We start from the raw sequence: 12,606 nt of genomic DNA, 5'->3' as shown, positions 1-12,606 counted from the left end.
GGCTTTGAACACCTCCAGGGATGGGGATGTTTCAGTCATACGTTAAAGGTGTAGTAGTGAAATGACTGATTTGTATTTCAGCAGTTTCAATAAACAGTTAATTCCTACAGGCTGCTGAAGTCCAGCAGGTTAATGGGGTGCTTGTGGTTGCAACACCCATTAATAATTTATTAACCCCGTAAACCAAATATAAATGTACCCCTAATACAAACAGTGACCCATATCCTAAGGAGGATGATCTTAAAATACTTGTTTGACAATCCAATCAGCACAAATGTGTCCTTGGATCAAAGGTGACAGTGGCTTTTTGCAAGCAGGTGTTACTGCCTTCTGGAAACTGTGGTATATGAGAGTTTACATTGAAGCAGAAGGTAGAGGGAGGAAGTACTCTTATTTACACCCAACGTGAAGCACAGAACTGGTGCCCATGGAACAAAATCCCTCAGCCAGTCCTCATCACCTGTTCCTACCATTTCACGTGTGTCTGCTTCGTGCATCCATTCTGTTAGGGGGCTGCCCAGTCACTTTTTAGAGGGCTGCCAGAGACAAGGAGGGATTTGTTAATTAGAAAATATACTTGGATGCAGCTCCATTTTGGTGTGTATATTTATTGGCTTGAAAATTTGCATATTTATTGGATGCCATTAAACCTAAGACTAGTAAAGCATGGCTTTCATTCACCAGCATGACCAAAACAAATCTTGAGTTCTGAGTGCAGAGAGTCTGCATGCACCTTACCTGTTATTTAGATTCTGCTGAAGCTTTGGGTTTTCCTCTAACCACGAGGGTTTACGTGAGCAATCCCTTATGGCAGCCCTGTGGATAACAGCTTTCCTGACAAACAGAATGAAAGTTAGCACAAATGCTACAGGTGAGTACTCACCAACCTTCACACATTTTGAAGGTCCTGTCAAGGGGAAGGGCCATCTAAAAGGTAGTTAGGCTGGTCCATGGGAGTCAAAGGTTTGGTTCCTTCTCTGCTGGAATCTTCTTTATGATCAGCAGAAGTCTCAACCACAAAATTCAGTTCACACTGGAAAGAGATCATCACCATGTAAGGCTAATTTTTGCTTCCATCTTGATCTGTGGAGAGGTAATAAGGCATGGGAGGGATGGTATGTTGTCTCCCATTCTCTCTGACTTCCATCTTTGAGTCTCAGCAGGACAGCTGATAACTGCTGAGAAGCGTAGCTGTGTAATATCTCCTACTCTGTGTAACCAGGCATAACAGTTAATCCCAAGGGATCATTGTTTGATTTTCAAGTAAATGGGATAAAGTGAAAAGACTGTCTTTTTCTAGGGCCTGCATTTCTTTTGATGCTAACCCCCTAAATAAGCACCTTCCCTCCCTAGTAATTTTTGTGTGCCATCTGCATTGCTTGGCTCATTGCCTTTCCCAGCAGAAGAGCCTTGGCTCTCTGTCTCACTGTGCAGAGTGGTCATTAGGCTGTTGGTTTTGAGAGGCAGATGCAGATGGGCCTTTGGTTTCAGGCAGGATTTACATCAGGGTGTCAAAAAAAGGCAGGAACATCCCCTTCAGCTGGGTGGGTTGTGCAAGACAGGATTGCAAGTATGATACATGAGTGTCCATGATGGAAAAAAATTGCTACTTAATGTCCCTTTTCTGTAGTTTCATCCAGAAAGACTCTTTAGTGGTGCCTGAATGTAAAGGAATTTCTATACTGCTTTCCAGTATTGAAAGGGGCTTCAGGAAAGCTGGGGTGGGGCTGTTTGTCAGGGAGTGCAGGTACAGGACAAGAGGAATAGTTTTAAGCTGGAAGAGGGGAGACTGAGATTAGATATTAGAGAGAATTTTTTTCCTGTGAGGGTGGGGAGGCCCTGGCCCAGGTTGCCCAGAGAAGTGGTGGCTGCCCCATCCCTGGAGGTGTTGAAGGCCAGGTTGGATGGGGCTTGGAGCAACGTGGTCCAGTGGGAGGTGTCCCTGCGCATGGCAGGGCGTTGGAACTGACGGGCTTTGAGGTCCCTTCCAACCCAAACTGTTGTATGATTCTAGGATTTGTTTCATGTGGGCTACGACCAGCTCCAGAGTTCTGTGCAGGCTCAAGTGGCAATTGGAAAGGGTATTTTATACCTCCTGGTAAACATTGCAAAGGTTTGTTATTTATTGAAACCCTGTTAGGTAAAAAATGGAATGATGAAATCCACCCTGGTGAAATAAGTAATTGCTAGATCTGCTCCAGGGCTGGGACTTGGGTCAAAAGTACAGCTAAAAACCTTATAAAAGAATGCCTGCTTCGATAAAGTCTTTATTGGGGCCCTGCCCTCACAGCTGCAGTCCTTTCTAAGAAGCGCCATGTGCTCGAACTTCTGTCTCTATTCTTAAAGCTTTAAACCAAACAGTTTTCTCAGCGTAGTTTCAGTTGATACAGGCTGATGGTATGGCAGTGTGAAAATTCCTTTCCGAAACCGTTTCAGTGGTTCAGATTCTGGCCTGTCAGATGCATGTGCATTTACTGATGCTGCTGGAGCTTGTCTACACTGCAATCACTTCACGAAAGAGCACAGTCAGGTCAAGCAAGACTGTTGTATGTTAATGAGATTTACACTCCGAGCAGCCTTTGTTTAGAGAGAGGTTTAACCAGTCCCGAGGCACCAGGCTGGAATGGCTCCCAGAGGTATTGTGGAAACCTTTACGCTTTAACTAATTTGTTCTTCTCAGCATCTGTCTTTCACTTTAAAAAATAAAAAGAAAAAGACAGCTTCCTGGAAATTGGTTAAGCATTGTCTGTTCACATGGGGAAGATGGGAAAATGGAAAACACCTTCTGGAGCAAGCAGATAGATTAAACAGTGGTGTCTGAGCAAATAATGTGCCTCCAGTTTAATTACAGCTGAACAATAGTGCGGATCACTTGAATTCAGCAGCAGGCTGACTTCAGTGAGGGCTCTGTGGTTTTCAGATACTGTTATTTGCAAGTTCTTTAGGACACAGGCCAGTACAGCAGACTGTGAATGTGCAATGCACAGCCTGACTGGGAGTGACATTTTAAAGAACTATTGCAGAGAAGAATTAGAACAAAAGCCACTTGGCAGCCCATTATTAATTATGTGGCTTTTACTTCACCCTCCCCTTCTCCTGTCTTGACTTCTCTTACAACATAGGATCTTGGCAAGTCCCTTTTGGAGTGAAAGGGAGGCAAAACATGGCTTTTGTCTTACCTCTTCAACATCATTCCATGTTTCAGTTTGATTTCTGTCTGTCTTCTCACCCTCGATTTATTTTGGTGATCCCACATTACCCAGCCTCTTGGTATCTCCACTCCTTCTTCTCTGACTATTCCTCCTTGTGTGAAGATTCTGTAGACTCATGTACCATAAAGTAAATGAAATATAACTATCCTGCTTGCTTCTGCTGCTAACATTCCTCCCTTCAGCTCCAAGTTCACTTGAATCCCTATCCCTGCAGGCATTCAAGGCCAGGCAGGATGAGAGTTTGTGCAACGTGATCCAGTGGGAGGTGTCCCTGCCCATGGCAGGGGGTTGGAACGGCGTGGGCTTTAAGGTCCCTTCCAACCCAAACCATTCTATGATTGTATGATTCTGTGTTTTCTATGATTCTATGATCCACTGTCTGGAGTCCCTCCCTCATTCTAGCAAAGGCCCTCTCCTGTTCGTTTGTCAGTGCATCTCATTCCGGTTTGATCTCTAGGCTTCGGGGATAAGGTTCATCATGTTGAGACAGAGCCCTGGTGCATTAGTTGAAGACGGTAAAGAAGAGGTTTGTTTCATTGCTCAGAAGTGCAAGACGACCATAGAACCATTAAGGTTGGAAAAGATCTCTAAGATCATCCAGTCCAACCCCCAGCCCAACCCCACCATGCTGACTGAGCCATGTCCCCAGATACCATAGACACACAGTTTTTGAACCCCCTTAGGGATGGGGACTCCACCACTGCCCTGGGCAACTTCTGCCAGGGCTTCACCACTCTTGGAGGAAAGAAATTTTCCCTAATATACAGTCTAAACCTCCCCTGGTGCAACTTGAGGTGACTTCCACTCATCCTATCCCCTTTTACTTGAGAGAAGAGACCAGCACCCACCCTGGCTCCAACCTCCTTTCCAGAAGCTGCAGAGAGCGATGAGGTTTCCCCTCAGCCTTCTCTTCTCCAGACTAAACAACCCCAGGGCCCTCAGCCGCTCCAGACCATTTCCCAGCTTCGTTCCCCTTCTCTGGACATACTCTGGCCCCTCTTTGTCATTCTTGGAGTGAGGAGCCCAGTATTTGAGGTGCAACCTCACCAATGCTGAGTCCAGACGGACTATCCCTTTCCTGCTCCTGCTGGCCACACCATTTCTGATATGAGCCAGGATGCTGTTGTGCTCCTGGGCACACTGCTGTCGCTTCTGCCTGTTTTGTTCCTTTGCTAGTTGTTGGCTCTGTGGAAAAGAAGAGCTAAGATGTAGGCATTTGCAAGCAATAATGTCAGGAACTTTATGTATTTATGGCATGAATCTTCATCCACTGAGGTTAATGAGACTTTAAAATCCACTCCAGAGAGAATTGTAGCAGACCCACAGAGACTGAAAGATACATTAATTTAGCGTTAGTTTAGCAACTTAATCATTCCATTTAAAACACCCGTATTCTGTAAAATCTGAGGCTGAAATCCCAACAAGACATGACTCAGATCACCCACTATGGATTGTATAGATGCCCTTAGTCCTAGGATGTTTGTTCTTCTCTGTTGGAAGTGCCCTTGTTCCTTTAAGTCTCATTAGAAAGGTTCCCAATTTCCATCCTACTGCACAGACGGCCTGCAGCATGATTGTGCCTTTTTAATAGGCTTGCTGCTCATGAATGCTTACTCCCCAGGCGTATTTAAATCTTTAGACCTTTCCCCTCCGGTGCACATGTTTGACCACACATCTTTATGTTTCCTCTGCAGGATCTGATCTTTGCAGACTTCCTGCACGCAGACTGCCTGATTTAGCAGATGGTATAAAGCCAAGGCTGAATCTGCTTGAGACTTCTGCCCACACTACAAAAATCTCTTGTGCATCTCTTGTGCATTTCTGTGTTTGGTCTCAAGTGACTCCACCACAGAGCTTCTGGTACTCAGTGAAGAGATAAGAGAAGGAGAGAGGTAGGAGGTTAGGTAAATCATCTTCCTTTCTTAAAATTGCCATCCATAGAGTCATTTGATTGGAAAAGACCTTTGAGATCATCGAGTCCAACCATACCTGTCCACTGCTAAACCAGATCCCTGAGAGCCTCATCTGCCTGTCTTTTAAATCCCTCCAGGGATGGGGACTCCACCACCACCCTGGGCATCCTCTGCCAGTGCCTGAGAACCCTTCTGGTGAAGAAATTTTTCACTGTGTCTACTCTGAACCTGCCCTGGTGCCAAATATAAGAGATAGGATGAAGACCATCTTCCCTTCTATTTACAAAACTGACTATACAGATCATCCCTGGTTGTTAAAGGGCTATTGCACAGCTTTTAAGCATGTGGAATATTTGGGACCTCTTTTCCTATTAAAGGTACACTGGGAAGATGCTTTTCTGCATCCAGAAACTGGCTTTGATGTGTGTGCGTAGCAGTGTGAGTGGAGGATGGAGGGTGGGGCAGGTTGTTCTTCGCTCAGATTTTGCCGAGGACTACTTAGGAAAAACCTCTGTGAAGCTGTGATCACTGGGACCTGATCAACTACCTCTGAAGGCAGGCAGATATTAAAATATCTTGGCAGCCTTCCAGTACTTAAAGGGGACCTATGATAAAGCTGGGGGGGCTCTTTATCAGGGAGTGCAGGAATAGGACGAGGGGAGATGGTTTCAGGCCGAAGGAGGTGAGATTTAGATGAGATCTTAGGAAGAAATGTTTTCCTGTGAGGGTGGGGAGCCACTGGCCCAGATTGCCCAGAGAAGTCATGGCTGCCCCATCCCTGGAGGTGTTCAAGGCCAGGTTGGATGGGGCTTTGAGCAACCTGATTCAGTGGGGGGTTTCCCTGCCCATGGCAGGGGATGGGAGTGGATATTTTTCTGTTGTATACACATTGTGTTGTTTTTAGGGGCTAGGATTTAGGTAGGAATTTCTTTATACCTGGCAAGCTCTGAGGCTATAAGCAATCACTCCCACTTAGAAATGGAAGTGCCCTCATGGGTTACATGGCAAGAACCCAGCTGCAGTTACTAATAGTGTTTATAAAGTGCTTCATAAAATGTAAGGCACCAGCTTCAAATTGTGAAGACTTTTGCCCCTGCTGTTCCCACTAGAATGCTGTGCAAACCCCCACAGTCTCTAATGGCTACAAACATCCTAATTTCCAGCCTATGCGTATTCATGGCTGGTCTGCACGTACTTATTCTTAACATCATGTTGTAGCATAAATAGATTTTCCCTTTTGTTGGTATTTTCCCTATGGTGTTTATGTAGAATAATCAGATTCTCATTTTGGCTTTCTTTTTGCCAGGCTAAACACGCCAAGGTATTTAGTTTCCTCTTACAAGACAGCTTCTCCTGCCCTAATCTACCTTTCAGTGTATATTGAACTCAAATTACGCACAATTCACAAGTAGTTCAGGTGAGATCTCACTGGGCCAAATGCAATGGCAATAGCTCATCTCTCCTAGAATTGCCTGGTATTTTCTGGAGCTGCATTTAGGTTTTTGATGGCTGTGTCACATTTGTGACTCAGTTCTCATGGGATGCACTAATAGACCTGGCCCCTTCACCTCTGTCATTTCCAGCAGCTGCCAGCTCACAGCAGCCCAGCCCCTGGCCTTGCAGTTCATGATATTGAATTTCATCTTGGTTTTCTCACTCTGGTTCTTGAAGTCATTTGATTCTGACTCTACGATAGCCTAGTCTTTCTTTCTTTCAATGGTGCGTCTACAAACTTCAGTGGGGCCTTCTGAGCATTCTCCTCATTCCATACTGAGGTCATCAACGAAAATTGAGTGGGAGTAGGCTCAAGACTGATCCTTCAGGAATTGCAGCAAAAGCCTAGTAGTTGTCTGAGGATATCTTTGCTTTAACCAGCACTTTCCCCACTTCAGGACTGTGTAGAAATCCACAGTCTGTAATTTCCCATGTGGTACCTTGCTAGTGCATCAAAGAAACACAGAATTCATTGGTTGGAAGAGACCTTTGAGTTTCATCAAGTCCAACCGTACCTGTCCACTACTAAACCAGATCCCCGAGCACCTCATTCACCTGTCTTTTAAATACCCCCAGAGATGGCGACTCAACCACCTTCCTGGACAGCCTCCACCAGTGCCTGAAGCACAGGCTGTGGCTGCACAAATTCCTTCAACAGAGAAAGCTGTTGTGTTAGTCAACCGTGATCCACTTCTGATGAGCTTTTAAAACCTTCCTTCCCTTTACAGTATTCCTGTAGTAAAGCAGTGTGAGTAGTGGACCTCTTTGCAGCATTTCTGTCTGCTACGTGTTGCCCAAGCACTGAACAAAACTGATCTCTGCCCCAAGGAATGCATTGCAACTGTATTCTTTCTTTATTTTTCCTAGGGACTTGCAATGTGTTGAGTTCATAATGGGTCTGTCCTGTCCAGTGGTTTCACAGCTCTATTTCATGTCTCTGGAAGGGACCTTAAAGCCCACCCAATTCCAACCCCCTGCCATGGGCAGGGACACCTCCCACAGGATCAGGTTGCTCAAAGCCCCATCCAACCTGGCCCTGAACACCTCCAGGGATGGGGCAGCCACCACTTCCCTGAGCAACGTGGGCCAGGGCCTCACTGCTCTCACAGCAAAACATTTCTTCTTAAGATCTCATCTCAGTCTCCCCTCTTTCAGCTGGAGACCCTTTCCCCCTCATCCTATCCCTGCACTCCCTGATCAAGAGCCCCTCCCCAGCTTTATTGTAGGCCCTTTTTAAGTACTGGGAGGCTGCTCCAAGGTCTCCCCGCAGCTTTTTCTTCTCCAGGCTGAATGTGCCCAACTTTTCTCAGCCTGTCCTCATATGGGAGGTGTTTCAGCCTTTGGATCATACTTGTGGCCTCCTCTGGACTTGCTCCAACAGATTCATGTCCTTCCTGTGTTGAGGACTCCAGAACTGAACACAGGACTTCAGGTGAGGTCTCACCAGAGTGAAATAGAGGGGCAGAATCCCCTCCCTGGTCCTGTGGGTTGCAGTTCTTTGGTTGCAGCCCTTCTTTATAAGCGGATTGAGTTTGATAAGCAGCAGTCCCTGGGCTGGTATTATTGAGTGTCAGAACTCCTTTTGTGGTGGTAAATGCAATCCTACACGAAAGATTCAACTGCAGTTTACGGTAATAATGCTTTTACTCTGTACAAGCATAAATGGACAGCTTTGATTGTGGGAGCAGAACTTCCCAAGCTGACTCCTCTCTCCCGCAGCTGTTAACAAGGTTCACATCAGCGCTTGCAGTTTCAGACCTCCAAGAGTCACTAACTTTTGGATTTCAGTTGATTTCTGTTTTAAACTTTTCTTAGCAGGACATCTTTAAAAAAGCGAAATAGACAGTACACAGAGACACAAGTTTGTCTTAAGGCAGTCCAAGTGCTCATCCATAGGCAGGGGACTGATTAATACGATGTTAGTGCTCAGTGCCGTGCATCTCTGCTTTCGTGACTTCCCCAGTGTCAGCATGTGGCATTAGGCTTGTGATAATGACTGGAAGGAAGAAACATTTATTCTTGCATAGTAGGGGGCTTTTCAGTCGTGCAGACAAAAGCATAACAAGATCCAGCAACTGAAAGTTGGACGAATTCAACCTTGAAATAAGACACAGTTTCCTAGCTGCAAGGAAAATTAAAGTTTGGAACAGCTTGTGGAGTTGCCATTGCTTGGAGTACAGACAAGTTTTGCTATCTAGCTGAAAAGGGTTTCTTTAATCCATCTTTTTGGAAGAGTCCTGTGATTTGTGCGTGCAAGAGGTCAGTTGAAAGGCACACAGCAGCGCTGTCTGGCCTTGTGGGTGAATTACTGGATGTGATTAAATGACCTTTTCGTTTTGGGTCAGTGGACTTCTGTAATGAAAAGGATTGGCTGAACATGGAGAGGGTTGCGAGACAGATGAAGCAATATCTTAGAGAAAATAAAAATGAATGTCTGTCTTGCTGTCTTTTTGACTGTTAATAGTTAAGTTGTTGCCATTTACCAACTGTGTGGTTAAAACCTGCATAAATATTAATATCAAAGTAGTTCAGTGGCAGGAGCAGACTTTGATTCTAAGCAATTCTCTGTTTTTTAAGGCTCTTTTTCTTTACAGTGTTTGTCAGTTTGCCATGTGTTTTTCATTAGAGCCCATTTTGTATCGATCCTCCTCTGGAAGGTGGTGGAAATGGGAAGCACCTTTGACCACTGTGAAGTGCAGTGTAACACACTGCTGCCAGTGTTACTATTTTTAGGTCCCAGGGGGATTTTGAAGAGGTAATAATCATTATATTTTAATTCTCTTAGCCTTAAAAAGCAAACTCTAAAGGCCGTATTCAGATTGCCTGCTTTAAAGATCTTGAACAGAATCCCAGGGAGAGAGCAATCTGAACTGCTCCATGAAATTTTGATTTGATTTAAGGCTGCATTCAAATCCCCTATGTTTGCACATATTCAGACTTGGTGATAAAATTCACCATCACTAAGTCTGAATGCATGCAAAACATATGGATTCTGAGTGCAGCCTTAAAATGTCTGTGTTACCTATCCAACTCTTTTATTTCAAGGAGGTGCTCTCAACATGTTCCTGCAGTTTTAGCAGTGGTAGGTAAGATTTTTCAGAAGTTCTTGGAAGTAGCTGAACTTCGCTGCTGTTGAAACCAACAGCAAAGCTTTCTCAGTGCTTTGATGGCAAAAGGATTAGGCCAGTAGTAAGGGCTTTTTGAAATCAAGTTCAGTTGTTTCTGTATTCAAAAGGATTAGAGCTTTGCAGTAACAAAGCAATCACCTACGTAATCATAATTTACAGCAGACCAGAGTACTCGGCTGTAGAGTTTTGGTGCCTGAAATTTCATAGGATTGTAGAATAATGGAGTGGTTTGGGTTGGAAGGGATCTTAAAGCCTATCCAGTTCCAACCCCCTGCCATGGGCAGGGACAACTCCCACTGGATCAGGTTGCTCAAAGCCTCATCCAACCTGGCCTCAAACACCTCCACTTCTTGGCTTGGGGCAGCCACCACTTCTCTGGGCAGCCTGGGCCAGTGCCTCACCATCTTCAGTGGGAAAAATGCCTTCCTAAAGTCTAACCTAAATCTTCCACCTTCCAATTTAAAGCCATTCCCCCATGTCCTATTAAAAGTCCCTGTCCAGCTTTCCTGGAGCCCCTTCAGATAGTGGAAGGCTGCTCTAAGGTCTCCCCAGAGCCTTCTGTTCTCCAGGCTGAACAAGCCCAACTCTCTCAGCCTGTCCTCTTCTAGGAGGTGCTCCAGCCCTCTCATCATCTTCATGGCCTCCTCTTAAGAATTTCTTGAGAAGCAGCATGGTTCAATTGTTCTGCTCCATCCCTCCCTTGGTTTGGATCCTATTGAAAATTCACTGGATGGCCTTTGCTAAGGAACTGAATCTTTGCCTTGGGTGCACTCTCTCCAAAAGGGGAGTACACCGTGCTTGTCTAAAATCCATGCAGTTTCTCTTCCTGCTTTTCATGCATGGGAGCGTCTGGCAAGGGAAAGAGAATTGTCGTTACCTTGCTGTGATGATAGCTGGTTCTCCAGAACTCTGCTCCACAGAAGTACTACAGTGGATGGCTGAAGTTTCAAAGCAACTCCTTTACCTGGAGGTTAAGCTCTTCTTAATATCTGGCTCCAACTGGAGGTGCCGTGTGTTTGATGATGAAAGAGAGTGGAGTTAACATGAAGATTGTCTTGCGTAGGCTCTTTCTACATGAGATGGGTTGATGGTACAACTGTTGGGAGAAGCAGCCAAGTAGATCTGTCCCTTCAGGTGTTACTTGTCTTTAAGGCTGAGAAGTCCTCCCATCCAGTGGTTTAATGCATGAGCAATCTTACCCATTCTTGTTTTGTTAGGCACCTGCACAGTTTCCGTGCAGACACAGGACACACCCCATGCATCTTCGCTTTCAGGTCCACAGTGAATAACAGGAGTGTGTGTGGCTGAGAGTGGTACTTGGAAACCAGTGGGTTTGCTGGCCCACATGGTGTGAAGGCACCTGTTTTATCTAGCACGAGATCTTGGCTACAGCCGTGAACAGGGCACCCAGTGTATTGTCATATAGAACTTCTTGGAGAGAAGAAGGGAATTATATTCTGTGTTCATGAGCAGTTTTCCACAGTGGAAACATGGCTGGAAGAGGTGTTTCCATGGTGGCCAACTTCCACCAGTCTGAGCAGGTGCAGAACTGCCCACTTCGGATTCACTGCCAACACCCTCAGTGCTGAGGATCTTGGGAGGTTGGCACTGAATTCAAAGTTGGAGCCAAGGCTAGATTTTATGACTTTCAGAGAAGAATTGTATAAAAGGCAGTGGAAGGGTTTCTATGTGGTGTTGTAAGGAAACAATTCAAACTAGTCAACAGAGCCGTTGGGTTTTTAAGGACAAACCTTTTTCTTCCAGCTATTCTGCAGCCAGAATGCATGGCGCTAGGGAACTGAAAGGAATCTGGCTTTGATTTTTCATTGTCCATCAACACAACACACAGAGTAAATAATGCCAGATTAGATTATGAATTTTACTACTCAAAATTACTAATAAATTAGTCAATGTATTTTTAAGCAAGGGTTCTCTAGAATTGTGATGGTTTTTTGAGACTTGCCCTGATTACTGAAAAGACCACTCTCGTAACAGTATGCAACTCTGTGAAGGAGAGCTAAGTAGGTAAGAGGAGTGCCCTGTCATTGTCTCAGTGGGTTTGTGCTTACAGTTCGTTAGTCCATGTTTAAAAATACCACGCTGCCAATTTAAATCACAGCTGGATTCATACAAATTTTGAGATTATCTTTGCTGAACAAAAATCCCTCTTCTGCTTTAGCTTGCAGATTCACTTGTGCCCTTGGAGATTAAGCCTGGCATTTCCTTAGCAACAGTTTCTGCCGTGTTGCATACTAAAGACAACAAGCATGTGCTGCAGGTACAGTATAATGGGAAAGGGAGAAAAATACCTCTACACCTGGTTTTCTGCCATCTGGGGCCCCAGGTGTTCTCATGAGGCAGCCCCTCCAACAACTCTTTCCCCACAAGAGCAGAGTCCTTGTCAGATGCTTTGTCCTGCCGTGTGTGAGTGAGGTATTACACGTAGAGTGGGATGCAAATAAATCTCTCTGCCTTTTTTTCATTGGCCATGTGCCTGGCTAAGATAAAAGGGGAAGTGAGATTATTCCTGAAGCGATGCTACAATTCATACTGCTCTCTCCCATAACCCGTGTGCCAGGATCAGCATCAATCAGCCTCTCTTGGCCTGAGAACTGAGGGTCAGAGACACGTGAAGAAGGCACAGCCTTCCTTAAGTTGTCCTGTTTACCAAGAAGCAGATTGTGCATCCTGGAACAAAGTAGGACCGTGGACTCTCTTCCTACCACCTCCTTTAGGCCGACACTGCAATTCCTGGCATTAGTGCTCTCCAAAGGGTGTCGGCGTCCGGTGGACCTGCTTAGCAGCAAATGCTGGCACAGGATGCACGGACTTATTTTACACAATGGTTTCCTCACTGTT

At 45.3% G+C, this 12,606-nt stretch overlaps 1 protein-coding gene across 3 annotated transcripts in view; it reads left to right on the top strand.

The window, feature by feature from the left end:
- INTS9 (integrator complex subunit 9) overlaps positions 1 to 12,606 on the top strand; it is a 92,694-nt gene that overhangs the window by 75,533 nt on the left and 4,555 nt on the right. For 2 of the 3 annotated variants that reach the window (XM_009563774.2, XM_009563773.2), the window contains one exon: positions 11,927 to 12,025. The exons of the other annotated variant lie outside the window; for it this stretch is intronic. In XM_009563774.2, the coding sequence (XP_009562069.1) occupies positions 11,927 to 12,025 (99 nt within the window). The remainder of the gene's footprint in view (positions 1 to 11,926; positions 12,026 to 12,606) is intronic. 3 annotated transcript variants of the gene reach the window in all.

The sequence above is a fragment of the Cuculus canorus genome, chromosome 3, assembly GCF_017976375.1.
Source record: "Cuculus canorus isolate bCucCan1 chromosome 3, bCucCan1.pri, whole genome shotgun sequence".
Classification (NCBI taxonomy): domain Eukaryota; kingdom Metazoa; phylum Chordata; class Aves; order Cuculiformes; family Cuculidae; genus Cuculus; species Cuculus canorus.
Note: the sequence above shows the minus strand (reverse complement) of the source record. Positions and strands in the feature narration are given on the sequence as shown.